This window comes from Myotis brandtii, unplaced genomic scaffold (genome assembly GCF_000412655.1).
Source record: "Myotis brandtii unplaced genomic scaffold, ASM41265v1 scaffold577, whole genome shotgun sequence".
Lineage (NCBI taxonomy): Eukaryota > Metazoa > Chordata > Mammalia > Chiroptera > Vespertilionidae > Myotis > Myotis brandtii.
Window position 1 is genome coordinate 1,849,907 of NW_005370161.1, and position 24,320 is coordinate 1,874,226.

General features: G+C 54.5%; 1 protein-coding gene across 1 annotated transcript in view; it reads left to right on the top strand.

Annotated features, from left to right (window-relative positions):
• The first annotated feature begins 19 nt into the window (after nt 1-19).
• ITGB2 (integrin, beta 2 (complement component 3 receptor 3 and 4 subunit)) overlaps nt 20-24,320 on the top strand; it is a 27,689-nt gene continuing 3,388 nt past the window's right edge. Inside the window, exons 1-12 of the mRNA XM_005878929.2 lie at nt 20-228; nt 2,852-2,997; nt 14,967-15,027; nt 15,275-15,363; nt 16,117-16,297; nt 16,547-16,717; nt 17,412-17,653; nt 18,656-18,811; nt 20,456-20,551; nt 21,709-21,798; nt 22,687-22,827; nt 24,125-24,312. Of these exons, the coding sequence (XP_005878991.1) occupies nt 210-228; nt 2,852-2,997; nt 14,967-15,027; nt 15,275-15,363; nt 16,117-16,297; nt 16,547-16,717; nt 17,412-17,653; nt 18,656-18,811; nt 20,456-20,551; nt 21,709-21,798; nt 22,687-22,827; nt 24,125-24,312 (1,580 nt within the window). The 5' untranslated portion in view covers nt 20-209. The remainder of the gene's footprint in view (nt 229-2,851; nt 2,998-14,966; nt 15,028-15,274; nt 15,364-16,116; nt 16,298-16,546; nt 16,718-17,411; nt 17,654-18,655; nt 18,812-20,455; nt 20,552-21,708; nt 21,799-22,686; nt 22,828-24,124; nt 24,313-24,320) is intronic.

The following is a 24,320-nucleotide window of genomic DNA, read 5'->3' on the forward strand; positions in this document are numbered from 1 at the left end:
AACTCACATTGCAGGAGGAAGTTACTAGTGGGAAGAAACTTTTTTAAAAAAGCAACGATGGGGAGTTTCTGAGAAAGAGGAGGGTTGAGTGGCTGGGAGAATTTGCAGGCCAGCTGGGAGGGAAGCTGGCACAGAGGCCCAAGAGTGAAGGTGTGAGAGGGAGGAGCTGAGAGCTGGGAAAGCGCTGCCAGCAGCCTCCCTTCACCTGAATGCCCTCGGTCACCCCAGGTGAGATTGCTTTCTGCCTTTTGGGGGATGGGGGAGGAGGGAGGGGGAGCGGGGAGCTGGACACCAGGCTCAACACCGGTTTTCCCAGCTCACTCAGTCCACCAGCACCCACCAGCACAGCATTATGGGTTGCGGGGTCTGACTCTCTCCCACCCTCCTCCCAGCATTGACTGGTGCCAACCCCCCACTCCCCACCCCGGAGAATCTCTGTGAAGTGAGCCTGGGTCCCCTTGCTTCACAGTCTCCGTTATGAAAATACTTCCGATCTTCCATCCATCACGAGGGAGCCTCCTTCCCAAGCTTTCGGGCTGTTTGCCGTTGACACATGGCTGGGTGGGCAGTAGGACCAAGGTGCCAGGCCTGTGTTCAGCAAGAAGATGAAAACAGCCTGCCTCTCGGAGCCGCCCTCCTGGCTGCCCCCTGCCCCCACCACACCTGGATTACTCTCCCGGGGACCCCTTCCATCTGCCTGTATCAGACGCACTCGTCTCCTGACTGGGCCGTGATGTTCTGAGGGCTTGGGCTGTGCGGCCTCCCGGGATCCAGCTCAGTGTCGGCCAGGCTCAGGGCTTCCTCAGTGATGCCTGGAGAAATACAGTGCGTGTTCTGGAAGACCTAAGTGACAGTGACAGCAAAGGGAATTTCCTGGCACTTGGCTGACTTGGGGGAAAAGGTTATTCCAGAATCCTGCCCCAAATCTCACCCGTCCCTGGCTTCCCTATGCAAGCCTTGTCCCTGAAATCTCTCCCCAGCCTGCGGTGTCTCTTTCAGCAGGTTGCCTGATAAATAGCATTTCGTACACTTCCTTTTTCTTTTTAATTGTGATAAAATATGCATAAAGTAAATTTAACCATTTAATCATCTTTAGCATTTTTAAGCGCACAATCAGTATTGTTAAGTATACTCACACTGCTGTGCAACCAATCTCTAGAACTTTTCCATCTTGCAAAACTAAACAACTTTATACCTCTTTTTAAAGTTCTTTTCCAGCCCGGCTGGTGTGGCTCAGTGGTTGATCACTGACCTATAAACCAGGTGCTCAGGGTTTGATTCCTGGTCAGGGCATATGCCAGGTAGCCGGCTCCATCCCCCGAAGGGGACGTGCAGGAGGCAGCCGATCAATGACTCTCTCTCATCATTGATGTTCCTATCTCTCTCTCCCTCTCCCTTCCTCTCTAAAATCAATAAAATATATAAAGTTCTTTTTTAAATTTACTACAGAAAATTTCACACATATATAAGAGTTGACAGAATAGTTTAATATGCCCGAATGCCCCCAACATCTGCTTTAATAATGATTAACTCATGGCCTATCTTGTTTCCTTTACACCCCTCCCCCACTGTCCCCCATCCCTCCCCACTCAATTATTTGGAAGCAAATAAAAAACGTCATATCATATCATCTGGGATATTTCAACACGTAACTCTAAAGCAGTGGTTCTCAACCTTCTGGCCCTTTAAATACAGTTCCTCATGTTGTGACCCAACCATAAAATTATTTTCGTTGCTACTTCATAACTGTAATGTTGCTACTGTTATGACTCGTAATGTAAATATCTGATATGCAGGATGGTCTTAGGCGACCCCTGTGAAAGGGTCGTTCGAACACCAAAGGGGTCGCGACCCACAGGTTGAGAACCGCTACTCTAGGGTGTCACAGCGGACTTGAGTGTAGTCTTCTGCTTCTCAGGGAAGGTCATCTGGAGTTCAGGCCCAGCTCCCTTTGTGAGCCAATGATCACAGGAAGGAAGCAGCTGTGTTCTTAGCACAACACAGTCTGGGTCACTGTCCTTAGGAAATAGCATCAAAACTATGTGAATAGGTCATTCACAACAACACGGATGGACCTAGAGGGTATCATGCTGAGCGAAATGAGTCCCTCACCCTGTGAAATTTCCTTGCTGTCTTTGATGTCCTGTGACAGCCTCGGGATAAACCTAGTAACAAGACCTTCTCCCTCCCTCCCTAGGGCCTGCAGAGACTCTTAACCTGGGTCCTCTCTTAGCTCTGGCTCTTTTGTTGTTGTCTGAGCGTCTCCTCCTCTCTGTTCACTCTTCCTTCCCCTGGACTCCTGTGGTCACGTGGACTTTGGGCATCCACAGACAGAGGGACGTGCCTTCCTCTTCCCATCTCCTTGTGCCCCTCAGCTGATCTCTCATCCCGCTCTCTGATTCGCTCTCCAGCCTTTGTCCTGTTCTTTGACTCGTGTAAACCTTTTTTATTTCCATAAGCAAGTTCTTTTTCCCAGCACCCCTGTTTGCTTCTTCAATGATGGAGGCACTCTCCTCACTGGGTGCTCGGTCGCAGGCCAGGCCCCCTCTCCTAGGCACTCCCTCTGCGGTTCTCTGTTCCCTGGAGGGCACAGCGGAGACCTCCTCTGTATGTGGCTGAGTCCCTCCGTGCCACCAGGGGCCCCTCTTCCCAGTAATTGCGCCTCCTTTCCTTATCTCTGCTTCTCACCACGACTTGCACAATGAATGGCACATCCCATCATCTGGCTTGTAAGTGTGTTCCTCTGACATCCCCCCTGGGGAGCCCGTGTAGAGCAGCGGGGCTGGGTTTCATGGGCCACATGTGGTGCAATCGCCCACATGTAACTACTTCCTCCCTATTGCTGCTGTAGAAGAGGAAGCCTTGTGCCTTCAACATCCAAGTCTTGGCTGGCCAGGGTCCTCCCAGACGTGCCACAAAACCAGCCCGGTCAAGAGCGGGCAGAGGCCCCTGCCAGCCCACCGGACGCCCTGCCACATCTCCAGGACATCAAGCGGGGTGAGTGAACAGATGTGTCCAGGGTGGTCTTTCTAATGCTGGTCTTTCTGTGGCTCTTCCCTGGAGAGTGGCCATAGCCTTTCCCAGGGGAAGCAGCTCCAGGGGGTCCAGCCCTGGAGGGGCCCTGGCAGCCTTGCTCCCTCTTGCCTGCCCTGGGATCATCCACCCCAGGCCTCCTGTCACTGAGATCCAATGAGGGGTGCGGTGCCCACCGCAGGCAGAGCTAGCGGAGGCTGGGAACGTCTGTGACTGAAGAGGACGGGACCCAGCATGGCGAGAGGACCGGCACAGCCCCAGTCCTCGGCATCTGGGTCTAGGGTCTTCCAACAGCCATAGACACTTGCTGAGCCCCAAAATGAGGGCTGCGAGGCTGGCAGAGCCAGAAGGAGGTGGGGGCAGGGAAGACCCCCCCCCCCGGCTGGTGGGTGCAGCACTGGGCAAGGCTGGGCTGTGTGGGAGGGGAGTGGGGCCTCACCAGCTGTGCCTTCCTCTTCCTGCCTGAGTCAGTCCCCCTCCTCTCCTCACGCCTCCACGTTGCCTGGGCTGGTCTTTCCTCCGCAGAGGCTGTGTGTGTGTCTGAGTGTGAATGTGTTATGTTTGGTGTGTGTATATGAGGGGGAATGTGAATTTGTGGTGTGTGTATGAGTGAGTGTAGGTACATGTGAAGGAGTGTGTTAGTGTGTGTGGTGTGAGTATGTGTGTCTAAATGTGGATGTATGGGGGTATGGGGGTATGGGAGTATGGGGGAGCGTGTATTATGAGTGTGTATGTGTGTGTAAATATGTGTGAGGTGTGTTTGCGTGTGTGGTGTATTTTCTAGGTGGTGGGTCTGTCACTTCTCTTGGATTCTCAAAGTTTCACAAGCTCAGGACTGAGGATGTGAAAGTGATGGGTGACAGTGAGTTTTAGGGAGACAGGCATTAGGTGTGGGATGCCTAAACCAGTCTCCTGGAGGGGCAGTTACTACCTGGAGATTTCGTGGGGGAAGAAGGGGCAGCCCAGTGCCTTGCCGAGTTCTGCAGAAGAGGCGGCCGCTGTCCAGGGGATGGGAGGGGCCCGTTTGCACCCAGGGAGAGTGTGACATGAGCAGGCCGCTTGGCCTCCCATCTGTGAAATGGGAGGGCTGGGCTGGGCCAGCCTGTAGTTTAAATTCCAACTGACTCTCTGATCAAAGGTCGCTTCTGAGCAGGTGTGAGGGACACGTGGACAAGAGGCTGATGTGTCCAGGCTGGTCTTTCTAATGCTGGTCTTTCTAATGGAAACCACCAACCTGACAAGGACCCCCGTTCCACCCACAGACCTCCCTGTTCTGAGAAAAGGTGCTGGGGGGCTCTTTCCTGCCTCTCCAAGCACAGAACAGCACCCCTCTCACCTCTGGTCCAGCTGCCATCGCTGAATGCAGAATCCTGCAAGCCCAGCTTTGTGGGAAGCCCACGTGTAGGGAGGAGGCCCAGCCCTCGCAGCCAGTGCAGGTGACAGGCGGCCTGTGTGGTACAAGCTGGTCTTTCTCCGGCAGGTTCCACTCAGGCCCAGGCCGAGCTCCACAGTGAACAGGGTTGTGAACAGGTACTTGCCTATGGATGGGGCAGTACCAAGCCCGTGGTGATACCATGTGACTCGGGCCCCGGCCAGCTCTGTGGATCATGTCTGAAGGGCTCACCTTTCTGCTCACCTGTCGCTTTGTGAGCGTCCCACAGTCCCACCTGAGGCAGTGTCATGGGCAGCTGGCTCCATTTTGCAGATAAGGACACTGCCTGCAAGGCGTTGATAACGCTGTGTTCACCCAGGAGGCCCAGCCCTCGCAGCCAGTACAGGTGACAGGCGGCCTGTGTGGTACAAGCTGGTCTTTCTCCGGCAGGTTCCACTCAGGCCCAGGCCGAGCTCCACAGTGAACAGGGTTGTGAACAGGTACTTGCCTATGGATGGGGCAGTACCAAGCCCGTGGTGATACCATGTGACTCGGGCCCCGGCCAGCTCTGTGGATCATGTCTGAAGGGCTCACCTTTCTGCTCACCTGTCGCTTTGTGAGCGTCCCACAGTCCCACCTGAGGCAGTGTCATGGGCAGCTGGCTCCATTTTGCAGATAAGGACACTGCCTGCAAGGCGTTGATAACGCTGTGTTCACCCAGAGGATGGGGAGCCTGGCCATGCTGAGAACCCTCCCTTCAGAGGCCTCTCTGCCCATCGCTGGGCAATCTTTGGGTGATGTCTGGGTGACAGCCACCAGGCAGACCCGGTCAGGGGCTCACTGTCTGTTTTCCTTTGCACAAACTGGACCTAAAATGAAAATGTTGAATTTGTCGTCATCTTACCCCAGACCCTGCATATGACCATGGGGCTGGGACCCTGTTCAAGAGCATCTGCCTAAACGCTCTAAACACACCAAAGGGAAGCAAGCATCTGGGCGGGGGCGGGGCCCTGGGTCTCAGTGGGCCCTGTGATCTGGAGACCCCACTCGCTCGTACAACACAGGCCGCCTGTCACCTGCACTGGCTGCGAGGGCTGGGCCTCCTCCCTACACGTGGGCTTCCCACAAAGCTGGGCTTGCAGGATTCTGCATTCAGCTATGGCAGCTGGACCAGAGGTGAGAGGGGTGCTGTTCTGTGCTTGGAGAGGCAGGAAAGAGCCCCCCAACACCTTTTCTCAGAACAGGGAGGGCTGTGGGCGGAGCGGGGGTCCTTGACAGGTTGGTGGTTGCCATTCGCTTCTATTATTGGCTGGTGGGCGTCTTGGTGACATGGTGCTGGGAGGAGAGGCCTGGCAGGCACAGCCAGGTCCTGGAGCTCCCAGTCTGTGACCTGGGCAGAACTTCCTGTTTTGGCCCAGGGCTCCCTCCTCTGAAAGCTGAAGGTGTCTGGGCCACTCACCCTCCCAGCGGCCAGGTAGCAAGGCCCAGGGGAGTTAGGGAGCAGGCAGACCCCAGCTCCCAGGTCTGAGAAGGGTGTCACGTGGGCTCATCTCAGCTCTGGGGGAGCTGTGATGCCACAGCCCACAGCTCTGATTAGGGGGGGGGAGAGAAGGGGGCTCAGAAGTGCCCTCGCAGCCTCCAGAACCTGCGGAGCAGGAAACCGCGGTGCAGTTGGCTTCCCTCAGCTCCGTGGTTGTTAAAAACACCTCTAGCAAGTTTTTCTAAAACTGGACATATATCTTGGGATCTGCAGCAGCCAGGGTTCTCTAGAGAAACAGCACCAATAGGACGAGAGCATGTGTGCGTGTGTGTGCGTGTGTGTGCGTGTGTGCGTGTGCGTGTGTGTGTGTGTGTGTGTGCAGAGAGATTTATTTTTTTATTTTTAGGAATTGGCTCAATGCAGTTGAGAGACCTAGCAAGTCAAAACTCTACAGGGCAGGTCAGAAACCTAAGAAACATTGATGTTTCAACTCAAGTTGGAAAGCCTTCTGCAGGCAAAATTCCCTCTTCCTCCAGAGACCTCGAGGTCTTCGGTTCTCTTTAACAAGGGAGGAAACTGAGGCTGGAAGGGCTGAGATGGCCTGTCCATAGTCACTCAGCTGCTGAGTGTAGGTTTGAGAGTGTCAACCCTGGGGTCTGGCTGATGTGGCTTTGTAGCTTGGGGAAGGGACTGACCCTCTTGAAGCCACTGTGTGGAATGGGGAGCAGGCACAGTTTATCCCCTGGTAGATGCAGCCCAGGGTGCAACGCTCCCAGGCGACCCTCTCTCCGGAAGCTTCCAGTGCGGTGGAGTCATACTACGTTGGCCGAGTGTAGCCAACAGGGTGGTGCTGTGGGCAATGCCCAGTCTTGTTCCTGTGAGGTCCACAGTCCTGAGTGGCTATCTGGGCAAGAACCACTGCCCACTGGCAGAAGCTCCCCTGCAGACTGGCCGTGTCTGCTGTGCTCCCCATCCCTGCATGCCAGGCCTCCCACAGCCACCGCCCTTCACCCAGGAGGTGTCACAGAGCGAGTCACACCTCTTTCCCTTTGGCAGGAGATGTGGGGTTGGGGTGTGATTCGGGTCTTTTGGATGCTCAGATCCAGCCACTCTGAGATGCAGTGACCTCTGTGCCCATGTAGCATGACTCCACTGTCCTGGAAGCTTCCGGACAGAGTGTCACCTGGGAGCATTGCACCCTGGGCTGCAGCTAGAAGCAGTCTTGTTATCGGTGGAAGTGGGGTTCTTGGGGTGCTGCGAGGAAAAGAATTTCCTGAGGCCCCCACGAGAGGATGGGGTTTTGCGGAAAGCTTTATTTGATGACGTAAAATTAAGGGGATTCCCCTCCAAGGTCCCATCTCTGTTTGTCTCGCTATGGAAATGTTGTCTTCAGCAGATCCAGAATTAAGGGCTCAGCCCAGAGTTCCTGTTCCATATGAAAACACAGTCCAATCCAGCATCTGGCTAGCTCAGCTTGTGTTCCCAGCTGCACTCCATTGCATGTGGGAGCCCCATGGCCAGGGGCCTTGGAGTTACTTACGGCCACATGGCGATGAAAAAGAAACAGGTGAGCACTCTAGTGAGTGTGGATCAGGGAGCAAAAGAGCAAGAACGAGAGCAAGCAGGAGAGAAGGAACTCTTTGGGGATTTTAACTTTCCAAGATTTCATGCACTTCTGATGGGGCCCACCCCCTAGCCACTCCATTGTTCCCCAGGCTAGACTGGCAGGCACGTACTCCCCCTGCTCCACCTTGACTTCTACTGTGTATGTGCCCATCTCCCCTTTCCCCCTAAAATCCAGTACCGGATGGGGGAGGGCAGGGGCGTTAATCTCTTGGAGGAACAATGCTGTGTGAGGCTGTGGCTTCCTGGTGAAGCTTCCCAGGTGACCATGCCCACAGTGTCTCACTTCCCTTTACTTTCTTTCCTGAGTTGATATTAACTAGCTAATTACGAGGATAACAGTCTGAAGGGTTTTCTGGTGGCTGAGGAGCTAAGGCAGCGTCTAAGGCAGTGGTTCTCAACCTTGGCTGCACATTAGAATCACCTGGGAATCTTTTTAAAATCCTGATTTCTGGGCCTCATCCTCCGGAAATTCTGTTTCTTTGTTATGGGGTGGGGCCACAACATTAGTAACAAAGACACAGAATTTCCGGAGGATGAGGCCCAGAAATCAGGATTTTAAAAAGATTCCCAGGTGATTCTAATGTGCAGCCAAGGTTGAGAACCACTGGTCTAAGGCCAGCCTCAATGACATCAAGACCTCACCAAGCCAGGGCTCCTGCCTGGGAGGAGCCGTGGGGACAGCAGGCTACTCTGGTGCTTCTGCGAGCATTGGGCCACCTGGGAGAACCCCGAGCAGGGGCCCGGGTTCTCTCCCAGTGCCTCTGGGGCTGGGGCACTCGCAGAGTCAGCCCACGGGAGCAGCATTTTAGACAGTGTGGATGCGGCTGTGCTTCGGCTTTGGAGAGCAGAGGCCTCTGAGTGTGATGGACATTCGGTGGGAGTGTGGGGATGGGATGTGTTGAGGTCTCAGCAGAGGGCAGAATTCCAGAATCTGGGAGGCAGTGTTGGAGAAGAGACCAGCAAGCGTTTGTTCAGAGAATGAATGAGTGAGCGAGTGAGTGAGTGAATGAACCATCTACAAGCCTGTGTTCCAGCAGAGAGGGCCGGACGTCAGCGTCTCAGTTCTTCCCGCCACCAGGGAGTAACCGTCCTCAGAAGTGTTGGCAGTAGGAACAGAAACTTCGGGACAATTTCCTCCGCCACCAGAGTTTGGATTTTCTCAGATGAACGGGTATTTCTTAAACCGTTATAAACGCTGACCGTAGAAAGTTTGGAAAATACGAGCAGACATAATGAAGAAAATGGAAAATACTTCTAATTGCACCACCCAGAGAGAGAAACCTGGGCAGAGCTTGCGAACTTACTTTTGCTGGTTTCCCACAGTCAGTTCTTACCGTGAAAACCGAGTCATTCACACGTTCTAATTGCTGCACCGGTTCTATTGGGCGAGTGTCAGAAATGTTCAACACATTTGCCATTTGATAGCGAGACAAGAAATCTCATTACCTGACCACTAAGCAGGGTGACTTTCAACCAGTTACTGACCAGGTGCCTTTCCTTGAGGAACTATGGGGTATTGGACTTTTTGTCATTGGAGAGGAAGATTACCACTCATTTTGTTGTTGTTAAGTCTTACCCGAGGATATTATTTCCATTGCTTTTTAGAGAGAGTGGAAGGAGAGAGAGGGGGAGAGAGAGAGAGAGAGAGAGAGAGAGAGAGAGAGAGAAATGAGAAAGAAACATTGATCGGTTACCTTCCTCACGTATCCTGATCAGGGGTCGAACCCACAACCTAGGTATGTGCCTTGACCAAGAATCAAGCCCACAACCTTTTGGTGTACGGATGACACTCCAACCAATGGAGCCACCAGGTCAGGGCACCATTCACCTTTTGCATTAGATAGTAATTAAATATTTCCATCCATTCAAATTTTTAATGTACCCATTTGTTGTTTTAGAGTCATCTATCTTCTTGACCTTTTTCCCCTTAAGTTTTAAGCTTAGGCTTCCTTATGGTAAAATACACATTCATTTATTTCTTCTATCACTTTATTTCCTGAAACGGACTTAACATGCCTGTGTTGAGCGGGGCGTGTTCTTGACAGTCGCCTGGCTCTGGGTGTGTGGTGCTCGGTGAGCAGGCTGCCTGGGGGCTGGTGTGTTCCTGCTCAGCGCCTGCGGAGGCTCCCTCTTCACCCTGCGGGGACACACACCTTCACCAGGATCTCCCAGACGCCATTCTCAAAGCTTGTAGTGCGTTTAGCGCCCAGTAAACGACACTCCCCCGTTGGCCTGACTCTCCCTTTCAAAGTTCCTCGGCTGCCGCCAGACATGTTCCCCTTCCAGGTGACCCACTTTATTGCTTTTCCCCAGGAAATGGGTTTCAGTGTGACTCGCAGTTTTTGCCTTTGTGTTTGTTTTCTGATTCACCCATTTCCATCCTTGTCTGTGTGCTTCCTGCCTCCGTTCCATAGCTCTGCTGCTCTTTCTCTCACTTCTGGATCCTCTGGCCCTGGAAGTGAATTTTCCTTCCTTCATGTTCACAATTAGGGCACCTAGGGCATCGGCTTCACGTCCCCAAGGGGCACAGAGGGCATCACCGCCCTGCAGAGGATGTTTGCGTCACCTCCTTGTCTACAGTATCTGCTGGTATAGATATGTTTGATTTCCTCTTTAAGACAGCGATTTTCAGCCGGTGTATTGCGGCACACTTGCAAGAAAAAACTTGCAACACCCAACTATTTAGTCAGGGGCTCTGACCTCATTCCCTTAGATTGTCAAATTTAAAAATAACAACAGCCAACACAACAATAGCCACCTGGTGTGACTGAGTCAAAATTATACCTTTTTTTTCTGTCAGATCAGCAAAAATATATATATATATTGGTGAAACACAGAAAGTTAGTAATTAGTTTATGTGTGCCATGAGATAAAAAAAAAAAAAGTAAAAGGTGAGAAATTGCTGACTTAAGAGATAATCAGCAGCATTTTAAAATTTCTAATTAATGTGTGTTAGGGGGGGGGGTCTTGTTTTATTCCATTAGGTCAGAAACTGTGTTCCTTCAAATTCCTGCTCTCCTACATCACCAATGGTGAAATTAATAGCTGTGACAATGTCCCTGCAACTTGGACGATGTCTTCGTGGGGCTGGAGTTTGGGAGGACTGTAGGCTGCGTCCTCCTCCATCCTGTGCCCTTTTTGTCCCTGGATCAGTCTGGACCTCTGTAATCCAGGGTGGTGTGTCCCTGCCCCCGCTGGAGGTGAGCCCTGTCCAGTCTCTCTTATGTTTATACTAGAGGCCCGGTGCACAAAATTCATGCACTTGGGCGGAGGGGGGAGGGGTGTCCCTCAGCCTGGCCTGCGCCCTCTCACAGTGTGGGAGCCCTCGGGGGATGTCTGACTGCCAGCTTAGGCCTGCTCCCCGTGGTCGGACATCCTTAGCACTGCTGTGGAGGCTGGAGAGGCTCCCGCCACTGCCGCTGCGCTCACCAGCTATGAGCCCGCCTCAGGGCTTCTGGCTGAGTGGCACTCCCCCTGGTGGTCTGTGCACGTCATAGCAACTGGTCATTCCACTGTTCAGTTGATTTGCATATTAGCCTTTTATTATATAGGATAAAGCAGATAAAACAGATCCCATGCTGACTCTCTGTCTTTGATTTTAAAAGGCTGAGGCCTCTTTAAAACCCATTGCAGATGTTTGCTTTTCTTCTCCATAAAACAACCCTGACCTATCCACCTGGGCGAAGAGGGACCCCTGCCTTCTCTTCCTTCTCACTCTCCTCCCCAGAGCGTCATCTCTGCTCACAGCTCCCTGTCACTTGGTTTGTGGTCTCTTGTCAGCTAGCACTCAGGAGGGCTTATTCTCTGACCCCAGCAGTCAAGGGCAAGCTCTCAGGGCAAGTGCTAACAGTCAGTGTGGCTGTGGCACCCCGAGTGGCCTCATCTGAGGGTTCGTACTCTGGCAGAGCCTCCGTCTTTGACGGGAAGCCTGAACCGACACCAGCTTCTCATCCTGACTCAAACGTGGTGCTTCCCCCTGCTTCTTGCCCAAAGTTGTATTTCTCTTCTAATGTTCCCTTTTTCGTCTGTCATTTACCAAATATGGATATTTTTTCATGTGAGTGAGTATGATTTGGAAGGAGTGTGTGTTCCTTCTGATGCTCCTTCTGCATCTCAGAACCCGACTGGCGCTTTGTTTGTGGGGAGGGAGGACCCCCTGTAGCTGCATTCATGGGGTGTGGAAGGGAGGGCGCCGGGCCCGGGCTCTGGGGAAGCTGGCTGGTACAGAGGACTTGGGGACACCACCTCCTACAGTTTCCCTCGATTGTGCCATCTCTCTCCTGGTGGGCAGGGTCCAGGTCCTCACTGGCCAGTGGGGCCTGGGGTTTCTCAAAACGCCTAACTTAGGGTTTTGCACCTTGAGTCTTGGTGAGGGGTGCTTTCTGGATCCAGAGAGATTGCGGCCTGGCTGGTGGGAGGGCACTCAGGCCTCTGGCAGAAGAAGGGTGGCAAGGGGCTGCCCATCAGAGGACCACCTCTGGCATGAGCTCTACAGGCCTAGGCTCAGGTGGCCTGGCTGGAGCCTGTGCCCTGCTTCCCCCGGCCCTGCCCTCTCTCCTTGGCTCAGCCTGGGCCTCCCACTCACCTGCTCATTCTCCCGCCGGCTGTCCTTGCGAGTCCAGGGCCCTTGGGTGCCAGGTGCCGAGGCCGCTCTACACATGATCACTATCCAAGCCTGTCCTCTCCAGTCACACAGAGGAAACTGAGGCAGAGTGAGCTGCTGAGGCAGGCCTGCCACCCAGGCTGGGGCACTACGCCTGCTGAGGCAGCCTCAGAATAACGCCCGGAGGAGGGCTTGGTCTCTGTGTGTCTACAACCTGATTCAGGCAAGGCCCTGGCCTCTGAGGTCTGCTTCTGGCTGCCATGCACAGCCAGTGTGGGCCTGCGCCCCGAGGTCCCGTGAGGAGCGTCCTGCCTGGCCCAGCTTGCCCACCGCTGAGAGGAGGGCTGACTCCTGGCAACGCCCGGAGGAGGGCTTGGTCTCTGTGTGTCCACAACCCGGATTCAGGCAAGGCCCTGGCCTCTGAGGTCTGGTTCTGGCTGCCATGCACAGCCAGTGTGGGCCTGCGCTCCGAGGTCCCATGAGGAGCGTCCTGCCTGGCCCAGCTTGCCCACCGCTGAGAGGAGGGCTGACTCCTGGGCTCCGCAATCCGCCTCCTTCCCTCCATCTGCCCTCTGAGCGCCCAGAGCCACCATGTGGCAGGTGTCCTGTTCCCACTCGCCTGTGGGTTGGGGTGAGGCATCCACAGTGGCCGTCCTGTGCTGCAGGAAATTAGAAGTAACACTGGGGAGAGGGCAGCCCCCCTACCCACCCCTGCCTGGCTTCCTGTGGTCAAGGTCAGGACCTTGTGGCCTGTGGGCCCTGCCCTAACCAAGGTGCACTCCCCTCACTGTGGGAGGAAGTGCACTGAGCCAAACCGTGCCCAGGTCCTGCTGCTGCTCGGACCTCAGTTTCCCTGTGCGAGGACCCGGGGAGTATACAAGCTGGTTGTGGTGAATATTTGGAGGTTCAGGTCTGTGGCCTCAGGAGGGAGGGCAGAGCTGCATTTGCAGGTCCTGCCCCAGACCTGGGGGGATCCGTTCACCTCGCCAGACCACAGCATGGATGGGACGCTTGGGGAGGGGACTCACTGTCCTCTGCTTGGAGCTGCCTCAGCCTCAGAAGTGGGGTGCTATCCTGGGGTCGACTGGACCTTGCACCCCGGGGCAGTGCAGTCAGCTGAGCGTTCAGTGGGCACACTCAGGCACCAGTCCAGCCGCCAAACTTTGGGGTGCCCAGATGGAGAGCTGAGAACAGCCTTGGCCTGAGCCCCAGGGCCCATGATTGGGAGTCCACAAATGGGGGGCCCAGAGTGAACCGAAACCGCTTCTCAGGCTGGCCACTGCTGTGGCCCAGGAAGCCAGAGAAGCAGGAGTTCTGCTTTCCACCCGTTCTGGAAGAATCAAGGGTTCTGCTTTGACATTTCTGGGTCCTGAGTATAACCTTGGTGGGGAGCCTCAAAAAGACAGGAACTTGGGCAGGGTGGGAGAGGAGTGGGGAGGGCAGGATCCACTCACAGGGTGCACCCCGAGACCTACAGCAGGGACCACATGCTCTCAGAGCCCTACAGGCCACAGCAGGAGCCACGCAGGCCCCAGAACAGATAGGTGGGCTCTGGGTTGGGCCTCTGCCAGCCTGGGTAGACCCACACCGACTGGGGGCTCTGAGGCCTCCCTGGAGGCCCACCACCACCTGGAGGCAGGGTGTTGGCGGCAGGGCACCCCAGGAACCTCAGAGGCCCGCCCCGGGGAGAGCATCTGACATTTGCATTACCTCCAGGGTGAGCTGTGTTGATGTTTGCTTCTGATAAAGAACAGCTCCTTCCTGCCTGCCACCTCCTGGCTGCCGGCTTCTCAGCACCTTCTCGGCTTCCTTGGTGTCAGATAAAAGGTCACAGTCAGCTGAAGGGTTCTCAGACCTGGAGGCCACCCACCCAGGAAGCCCAGTCTCCCTCCCTGGTGTTCTGAAGGGTCATTGCTGCTTTGTGTCCAGGCTGGGTCTGCAGCCCCCACGACGTCCCTTTTCTGGCCCCTGCCCGGTGGGCGGTGGGCGAGAAGGCCCTGCCTCTGCCTCCGAGAACCAGAACAGAACTAGAAGGCCAGGCCTCCGACCCCGCAGCCACACGGTGCCTCTGGGAGCATCAGCAGTGACCACTGCATGAGCCACTTTCCTCGATGCCCTGTCCGCGCCTCCCCCTGGCACTGGGTTTGTAAAGACAGCAGGTGTACATCAAGGAAAGCAAAATAATGGCCAGCTACAGCTCGTGCCTTGGACAGGCGGGTCGCGGCTCTGCATAGCCCTCCCTCGCTCCTCAGTGCAGGAGCACCCCAGGTGCAGAGCGCCTTCTCTGCTGCCGCCACCTGCCCGAGGCTGGGCCTCCCGAGTCTCTGCTCCGAGCTCAGTTCACTGAGGACTCAGGGAGAACAAAGGGCCCCGCGGCCCTGACCCAGGGTGTGTGGCACCAAGTGTGTGTGTGGTAGGTATGCATTTGTTTGTGATGTGTGGGTGTGTGCACACATGTATGCATGTGTGTGGTGTATGGCTCATGTGTGTTCTCTGTGTGAACATGCATATGATGATGTGATGGGTATGGGGGTTTGTACGTGCATGTGTGCACCTGTGTGCACTTGTGTGGTGTGGGTGGACAAGTACAAGTGGACCCATGTGTGCTACTGGCATGAGGCCCCCTCTCTGCTCATCCTTGGAGGCCCGGCAGGTCAGGGGTCTGATAGCTGCCTTGCAGGGCAGTCACGAAGACAGGCCTGTGCTGGCCTCGTCCAGATGCCAAACGCCTCCCGCAGCAGGGACAGGGCCTCCTGGCTCTGCATCTCCAGGCTCGTGTGGGAGGGCTCCGTGGGTGGTCAGCCCCAGACTCTGGGTGTGAGGACCTGTCCCTGAGACCCGTCCCTCCACAGGAAATGCTGCGTCAGCACGCCCTGCTGCTCACCCTGTGGGCTCTGCTCCTCCTCGGGCCTGGTGAGTTCTGTGGGACATTCCTCGTCAGGAATGATGGGTCCTGCCCGCCAAGCCCCAGGAGTCCCTCCCTGGATCCTGGCAGACACACCCCCCTGGTTGATCCCACCCTTCCTGGTGCTTCTGCTATCCCTCCTTCTCCTTCCACACCCTGCTAGCGGGCTTGGTCATTTGTCCACCCCGTCCATGATAGCAGCCCCTTGTGCCAACCGGCTTTGATGAGACAGCGCCGGTCTCATCTCGCCCCCAGTCCTCTCCCAGGAGTGCAACAAGTACAAGGTCAACACCTGCCGGGACTGCGTCGAGTCGGGGCCTGGCTGCGCCTGGTGCCTGAAGCCGGTAAGAGCTTCCTTCCTGGCCAGTCCTTCCACCTCCCAGGCTGGACCCCCTTTCTCTGCCTCTGGAACTGCAGGCGCCCAGGACCCTCCCAGGCCCTTTCCTAGCGGTACAGGAGCAGAACCTCTGTGAACAGGTCTCAGGGTGGCTGACTCACAGAGAGACAGACAGACAGGCCCGACCCCTGTCCTAGGGCATCTTGGAGGCTAACCAGAGAGGCAGGCTGTGCTAGGTCAGGACAGGCCCCATGTGGGCTGCTGCTGGAGGCAGTGGCCGACTGACTGCCCCCACACTCTGATGTGGTCTGGGAGCCTCACGGAGAAGCTATCGGAGATGGGTGTCTCCCCGGGGACTGTCCAGCTCCCCACCTCAGCCCTGTATCATAAGGATGCTTGTCTTTTTTTTTATATATATATATGTTATTGATTTTTTACAGAGAGGAAGGGAGAGGGATAGAGAGTTAGAAACATCGATGAGAGAGAAACATTGACCAGCTGCCTCCTGCACAACCCCCACTGGGGATGTGCCCGCAACCAAGGTACATGCCCTTGACCGGAATCGAACCTGGGACCTTTCAGTCCGCAGGCCGACGCTCTATCCACTGAGCCAAACCAGTTAGGGCAGGATGCTTGTCTTGAGTGCCAGAGCAAACGAGGAGGGTCAGCCTCTTCAAGTGACCCTGCAGGTCAGCCTCACACAACGCCCACAGCGTGGCCCCCCCCTATTTCTCCTCCTTCTTCGTGACTCCCCTCCCAGAACTTCTCCAGGCCAGGGGAGCCCGACTCCGTTCGCTGTGACACGAGGGTACAGCTGCTGTCTAAGGGCTGTGCAGCCGATGACATCATGGACCCCAGAAGCCTCGCTGAGACCACGGAGAACCAGCAGGGGGGCCAGAAGCAGCTGTTCCCACAGAGAGTGATGCTCCACCTGAGACCAGGTAGGCTTGGTTCGGACTGGGGTTCTGTGGCTGGGGACCCGGGTGTCTTTCAGCCCTGTGTTCTGTGTTCTTTGTAAAAAGGAGGAAAAAATCACCTGGAAAACACCCTTCTATTCCCCTCTCAGAAGGCCAGGTACTCCTGGTTGAGTAAAGGTTCTGATAAGGCCCACAGCCAGCAGCCCGAGTAACCATTTACACCAGCTTTGCCCAAACCGACTTGCCCCTCACTCTCTCCCATCCGCACGGCAGGTCAGGAGGCTGTGTTCAATGTGACCTTCCGGCGCGCCAAGGGCTACCCCATCGACTTGTACTACCTGATGGACCTGTCCTACTCCATGCTTGATGACCTCATCAACGTCAAGAAGCTGGGGGGTGACCTCCTCCGGGCCCTCAACGAAATCACCGAGTCTGGCCGCATTGGTGAGGTCAACCCACTGAGTCCTGCCTAGAATCTTGGCTGGCCCTGCTGCCCACACCCCTCCTCCCACCCACGTCCTGAGGGACAGGTGCTGGGGGCTTCATGCAGTGTCCCTGTTTGCATCCTCACCAAGGCCATACCAGGGGCCGGATCTCCTGACACTGCCCCTCCCTCCCTCTCCTCTCTCTCCATCTCCTTTTGTTTGTTCTTCAATATGTTTGAAAGACAATAGTCCTACAGTGCTAGTTATTAAAAAACTAAAGATCACAAATGTATATAGACTGCAGAGTAATCACAGTGTTAATGAAATAACCACACACACACACACACACAGCCCTGACCTCCGGGCCAAGGGGTCTCAGCGCTTGACAAGCAGGGACTCGTTTACAAAGTGCATGTCTGTGAGGGAAATGGAACGTCCCACCCTCATCTCTGCCCGCCTCCGGGCGGTTGTCTCCATATGTGGGGACACACACACACTAATTACACATGTGCACACACTTGGACACACACACCCCACGGGCGATCTTACCTTCTCCCCCACTCTGTACCAAGTAGGGAAACCGAGGCCCTTCCACCCTTATGCCCCCCCCTTCCACCCTCCCCTGCCCCATGGGCTTGTGGCCCTGTCCTCCCACCTCCTCCCACCACCTGGTGCCACCTCTGCCTCCCGCACTTACCCCTGCTATCCCTCAGGCTTCGGGTCCTTTGTGGACAAGACAGTGCTCCCCTTTGTCAACACGCACCCCGAGAAGCTCCGGAACCCGTGCCCCAACAAGGAGAAGGAGTGCCAGCCCCCGTTTGCCTTCAAGCATGTGCTGAAGCTCACGGACAACTCCAACCAGTTCCAGACAGAGGTCGGGAAGCAGCTGATCTCTGGGAACCTGGACGCCCCTGAGGGCGGGCTGGATGCCATGATGCAGGTCGCAGCCTGCCTGGTAAGGCCCTGTCCCTGCCCCGTCCCTGGATCTTCCTGATGGGGACCTCAGTCCCACAGCCACAGGAGCCACCTTCACCTTGAGCACCTTAGGGCACCCTCCAGTCACCCAGAAATGTCACTATTAGTTGTGGTGTGGGGAACATCTTCTCAAGCCTAAATATAAGCAAAGGATCTTGTAAGACCACGGAGCAGTCAGATCCTGGTGGTTCCTGGAGCAGAATCACCCCCAACCTCTGCCCCTCGGAAAATAAGGGGCGTCCTCTGAGGTTCTACCATGTCCTGTGGCTTAGGCGGCCATGTCTGGCCTGTCCCTCCCCCAGTGGCCTCCCCTGCCCCTGGCTGCCCGCTCGCCTGCGGAGTCCTGCCTCGTTGGCCCACTCACTGGATTTATGATGTAAATAGTACAATACCTCCGGCCCCATGTTTTTAACCACTCAGTCCCGATCCTTTGCAAACTGGCTTCCAATCCTCCAGCTTCTCTGCGGATTGTCCCTGCGTCGCAGGCACACACATCGTTTGCGTGTGATGTCACTGTGATGACACACGCGTGTGGCGAATGTGCCTGACTCATCTCCCGTTTCGGGGCCCTTGAGTTCTTTGCTCTTTGTGTCTGCAGTGTTTTTACGTTGTGATACACATTTCTACGAGTATTTTCTTTTCCTCTTTGGGAATAGTTCCTTCGGATTTAGGCTCAGGTCTGCACTGATTGGGCCTCAGAGGACTACGTGTTTTCATATAAACAGGCATTGCAGTCCCCTCAGTGTCTGTCCCACACATTCACTGGGCATTTGGGAACTTGTCATTATAGAGATGTACCTCCAGCCCCAGGCACTGGAGCCTGGACCCGAGTTGAGAAGCTGGTCCTGGCCTGGGTCCTGCCTCTGGGTCATCCCATCTGGAAACCCCCCGGGGGGAGGGGGGCACAGCACTTTGTCAACTCTCCTCTGTGAGGGCCCCACGGAGGAAACCAAGGCAGGTAACCCCGCCTTCTCTTTCTCAGAAGGAAATTGGCTGGCGCAATGTCACGCGGCTGCTGGTGTTCGCCACGGACGATGGCTTCCACTTTGCAGGCGATGGGAAGCTGGGAGCCATCCTGACCCCCAACGATGGCCACTGCCACCTGGAGGACAGCATGTACAAAAGAAGCAACGAGTTTGTGAGTGCCCCTCCCCTGGGGTCCTTGTTGGGAGGGGACATAGCACAAGGGACTGCAGAAGAAACACTAGGCTGAAAGGGGAAGTCCAGGAGTGTCTATAGATCTATCCAGGGAGACCAGAGACCAAGGTCACTCCAGGCCAGCTGAGAGAACACATCTGGAGAGTCAGAGGGGTGGGAAAGGGGGGTGCATCACGGGCATGAGCCACCACCTTTCACCTGGCCTGCTGAGAATGATGCTCTGCACCCTGAAATCATAAACTCTGGGCGCTGCGAAGCACCTCTGAGATGGTACAACTCAGGCGATCTCTACCCAGAGCCGCCCTATAGACTGCAGGGGAGGGTGTTGGTGGGTAGATTTCAGGGGTCCACAACTTGAACAGGAAAGAGACATCACCTGAGGTTCTGGTGAACCTCTGTCTGAAACTGAGACTGTCCCTCATTTATGAAAATAAGATGCCCCATGCTGGGGGTGGCGGGTGAGGTTTTGCCCCTGATAGAAGTCAGAGGGATTCCCTGCACCGCACAAGCACAGAGACTCCAATATTATGTTCACTCTCGTCTCTACGTTGCACATCGGGGAGTGGTGACTGGCCGTTAGGTTTCTTCTTTAGGGCACTGATCAAAAGCACGCCACATGTTTAACATTTTCATGTCAACGGATGGTTGTCGGTGCCAATTCCATGCCAACGGGAATCACCACATGCAAACAGCTCAATTATGAAAAAGCATGACTGTGAGGTTGCCCAGGGTGGCCCCTCAGCCCTGGTGTTGCAGCTTGGCACCCCTCAGGCTAGACATCTCTGCTCTGCTCCAGTTCGCAGTGGTCCAGTCTGCTGAGTGGCTCCGCGCTGCTCAAGTGTTAGCAGCTCGACACAGGGAAACACAGTCTTTGGTGGAAAGGGAAAATGCCTCCGAACCAGTCTAGAGGGGAGCTGACTTATATAGAGAGAAGTCCCTGCCCCTGATCATTGATTGGTTCCTTCTCAGGCAAATGAGGATTCCAAATCCTCACAGTTTGATTGGTCCAAAAAGCACTATCCTGATTGGTCAGAATGGAGCCACTCTGATTGGTCAGGGAAGATGCTAATGGGGATCTAACCGTGTAGCGCCAATTGGACCTGGAAAGTCTCAGTCCAACTAGTTGAAACACAACTCCAGGAGCTTCTTTATGAGGACTGCCTCCGATGGCAGGAGCGCAGTGCAGGCAGGAGGGGGTCAGTGGGGGAAAAAGAGGATCATCTGTAATATTTTCAATAATAAAGATGAATTTTTTTTTAAAAAAAAGACGTAGGCAGTTTAGTACACGTTTCTCCCTGAAGTGTGTCATGCATGAAAGGCTCCTGTTCAGTAATGGCTTCTAGGTTCTGTTTTTAAATTTGAGCCCGGTTACACTAAGAGCCCTTCTTGCAAGTTATCGTTGGGCTCAGTGTCAACATTCTTAACTGTGTTTTAATATAACTGGTTACCCTCTGAATCCTGCTATTTTATGCATTTGTCAATATCATTCGGAAGAGCTCCATGGACAGCACGTGGACGGGCTCAGCCTCTGGGCCCCGCGCAGTCACCTCTGCTGCGTGGTGTGGGTGGTTGGCCTGGGCTGCCTGCTTGGCCTTGGGCTACCTGACTGGTGTCTCCTCTTCAGGACTACCCGTCCGTGGGCCAGCTGGCACATAAACTGGCTGAAAACAACATCCAGCCCATCTTTGCTGTAACCAAGAAAATGGTGAAAACCTATGAAGTAAGTGGCCTTGAGGTCTTGAGCAATAGGGCAGGATACGGCTATTTCAGCGTTGCCACAGGCTGAGTTCTGCTTCTGCGTGCCGGGCGGGCGTCTGGGGCAGGAGGCCACGCGGGGCCGTGGGTTTAGGAGCATGAACATGGTGTGGTTAGGGAGTTCGAGGCCTCTTTCTGCCACATGATATTTCTGTGTGGATGAAAGAGGATGGTTTCCCTTGAAATTTAGCGTATTTGTGGCGTACATCTTGGCATTGGTTCTGACATTTTCATTTTGCTTCAACATAGCAAGTGTTGTGGATTAGTCCCGCTTTCTCAAACCACGGCAGAGACCCACAGCTGGGGGGGAGGGAGTGGGTGGTGGAGGCTGGAGAGGGTGGGTGGCCAGGCTGTAACGGCCCTCGTGAGCTCCATGGAGGTGACTGAACTCCACTCTGGTGAGTCACAGCAGGCCTTTGAGGCAGGAAATGGACCCAACCATCAATTCTGTAAGACAAAGTGTGGGAGCAATCATCCATGAGTGATGGTGAGACCCTTGAACCAGGCTAAGGCGAGTATGTGGGAGGAAGTGGCCAAAGGTTCCCTGGAGGCTGGCCTCAGGTCTGCCTGCATTATAGGTGCTCGGGCCTGCTAACCCACAGACATAGCTGAACCAGCTGACCCTGGCCTGCTAGAGCAGATTACCACATTATTCCTAACACGATCATTATTAAAATTGAATTACATCAACTCATTGAAATGCTCCAAACTTCCCCCTACCCCCTGCTTTGGCATATTTCCAATAACCTATGCCCTGATTGTTTCTGCCGGTCATATCTGCGTGGTGGGAACACTGTCTAAGCCACATCTCTCCACAGCTCGATGGTCAGTGATATCGGTAGTGTGAAATCCACCCAGGTGGGGTATTTACACCAAGGAAATTGGCAAATGCTACAACTCAGGGTTTTTCCCCCTGAGAACCCGATGTTAACAATTTACCAGCACACCACTGACCATGCACTGTCTTAACTGAAGACTGTAAGAAATCGGGTGGAGGGGGTGATAGTTTGAATCATCTGACAGGCAAGAAGGAACCCTCTGAGATGTTACCAACCAGTAGATGTGAGGTTTCCATGGCCCCAGAGTTCCACCTGTGACCCACCTGGTCTTCTTGCCTTGTAGAAGCTCACAGAGATTATCCCCAAATCGGCGGTTGGGGAGCTGTCAGAAGACTCCAGCAACGTGGTCCAGCTCATTAAGGATGCCTACAATGTGAGTCCCTGGGTGCTTTGCTGGGGGCCAGGCACTCAGCACAGATGCCACCCCCTTGCAGGTCAATAAAAGGGTGGTCTGGACAGGAGTGCATTGCAGGCAACACCCTTGGGCCTTGTGAACAAACTGACCCTGGGCTTCCCACAGGGCAGCTGTGTCCTATCGTGTTGATGGCGTGGTATGGGCCACATCTGACCCTCCTCACCAGTGCCTTTCCTGAAACATGGACCCCAGGTTCATGGCCAAAGGTCCTGATGGCCTCACCGAGCCAAGCTCACGGGAGCACCCAATAAACACTGAAGCCATTGACTTTAGTTAGAGCCCCATTGAGGAGGTTCTGATGGCTCCTTGTATGCTCTTGGAGCCGTGTACCCCCAAAACGGGCCCTTCTGCACCCCAGCCACTGCCTGTGGATGTTCCCATATTTTCTGAAATGATGCTCATTCACCATCTTTCTGCCCTCCCCCAACCCCCACTCTGTCTTTCTATTTCTCTATTTCTCCCCCTCTTTTTTTTGTCTCTCTGACTGTCTTTCTGTCTCATTCTCTCTGTCTCTCTCCCATGCACTTAAATAGTTTTCCACTCCTACCTGTGCCGGGCACTGGGGATTCAGTGGTGAGTGGGATGGCCAAGCCCCTATTCTCATGGGGTTGTGGTCAGTCTCCATGTTGGTCCTCTCATTGGCCTGTCTTGAGGGCAGGGCCGTGGTGTTGGTAACCCCAACACTTGCTGCACAAACACAGGACCAAGCACCTACCCAGCTCTCAGTGTGCCTGTGGGCGAAGGGAGAGGGATGCGAAATGGGAAGGTGTGCAAAAGCCATCGCCTGGAAAGGCCTGGGGATAGCAGAACGGCCCTCCTTAATCAGCAGCCACTCTTTGCCCACAGAAACTCTCCTCCAGAGTCTTTCTGGATCATAACAACCTCCCCGACACCCTGAGAGTCACCTACGACTCCTTCTGCAGCAACGGAGTTTCGCAAATGAACCAGCCTAGAGGGGACTGTGATGGTGTCCAGATCAACGTTCCGGTGAGGTTCCATCCCAACATTCCCCCAGGGACAGCTAGAAGGAAGTGCACCCAGGTTAAAGGAAAGGGCTCAGGAACAAGTCAGGGGCAGGAGCCCAAGGTCCACCAGAGGTCCAGTTCCCTTCCTTTAAAATCCCCACAGAGGTGAAATGGTGTAAGTTTATATCTTACCTGTTCAGGGGGAGCAGGTGGGGCACTTAGCACCGTCCTTGGCAGGAGCATCCTAGTTATCAACACTGAAGACTTCCCTAGTGTAGCCGTAATGACCGCGAGGTCTGCAGCGCCCCCTGGGAGCAGACGCTGGAACAGCGTGTCCCCTCAGAGAAGGGCATTCCCTTCACATACTACGCGTCTGGGTTGGTTTTCCTGATTTATGGTTTTGTTTGTTTGCTGAAAACATTAAAGCATGGGCCAAGCAGATGAATAGAAATAAGCACTGGCTTACTTCCCTCCTCGTATTTTAAATTTATTATGACCACAACAATTAAATTTTTCTTTCACTGGTTGTGAACTAATATTTAGCAAAATAGTTGCTTGTATTACATTTTACAACATGACATGAGGATTTCTTCCAACGTTACTTACTAAATGTTACCTGTGAATTTTTACCAAAATATCTCCTTCTTGCCCTACATGATCCACACGGGAATTTACTCAATCCTGGGGTTGGCTGCTTGCTTCTTTTACACACATTTTTCCTGACATTTCGGCTTTTTGTTAATGTACTGTCTGGAAATTCATTAAAATTGATTTGGGGGTGCCTTTGCTCTCTTTTTAAAAATATATTTTTATTGATTTCAGAGAGGAATGGAGAGGGAGAGAAAGACAGAAACACCAATGACTATGCTCTGTCCCACTCCGTCCTCCCAGGCATGATCTTGACCCTTTATTCAAGGTCAGAACACAATTCTGCACTCAGAATTTAGGACCTCCTGTGGGATTCGGGCACCTTAGCATGCTGGACTTAGGGACAAAGTATATGTTCTTTACAAAGTCATTTTAAAATCCTTTGGAATGCTTGTGCGATAGAAAGTATCCTAAGAACCATCCCCCCGGCCCAGGTCCCAACCAGAGACGGGGTTGGCGGGTCAGGGAGCCCCATGCGCCTGCTACCGCCCTGCTCCAGTATCTCACCGTTTTCTCATCTCTAGTCCCAAGTTCCAGAGAAACCCCTAGCGTTCAGCGTTCTCCCCTTGCCCCAACCTCCATCGACTCCCTCTCGGGACCCTGAGGCCTGCATCCTTCATGCCTGGAAGCCGGGTCCTGACCTCTCCTGCGCCCTGTTGTTCCCCACACAGGTCACCTTCCAGGTGAAGGTCACGGCCACAGAGTGTGTCCAGGAGCAGTCATTTGTCATTCGGGCGCTGGGCTTCACAGACACGGTGACCGTGAGCATACGTCCCCAGTGCGAGTGCCAGTGCCGGGACCGGATGCAGGACCCCAGCATCTGTGGTGGCAAGGGCTCCGTGGAGTGTGGCATCTGCAAGTGAGCCA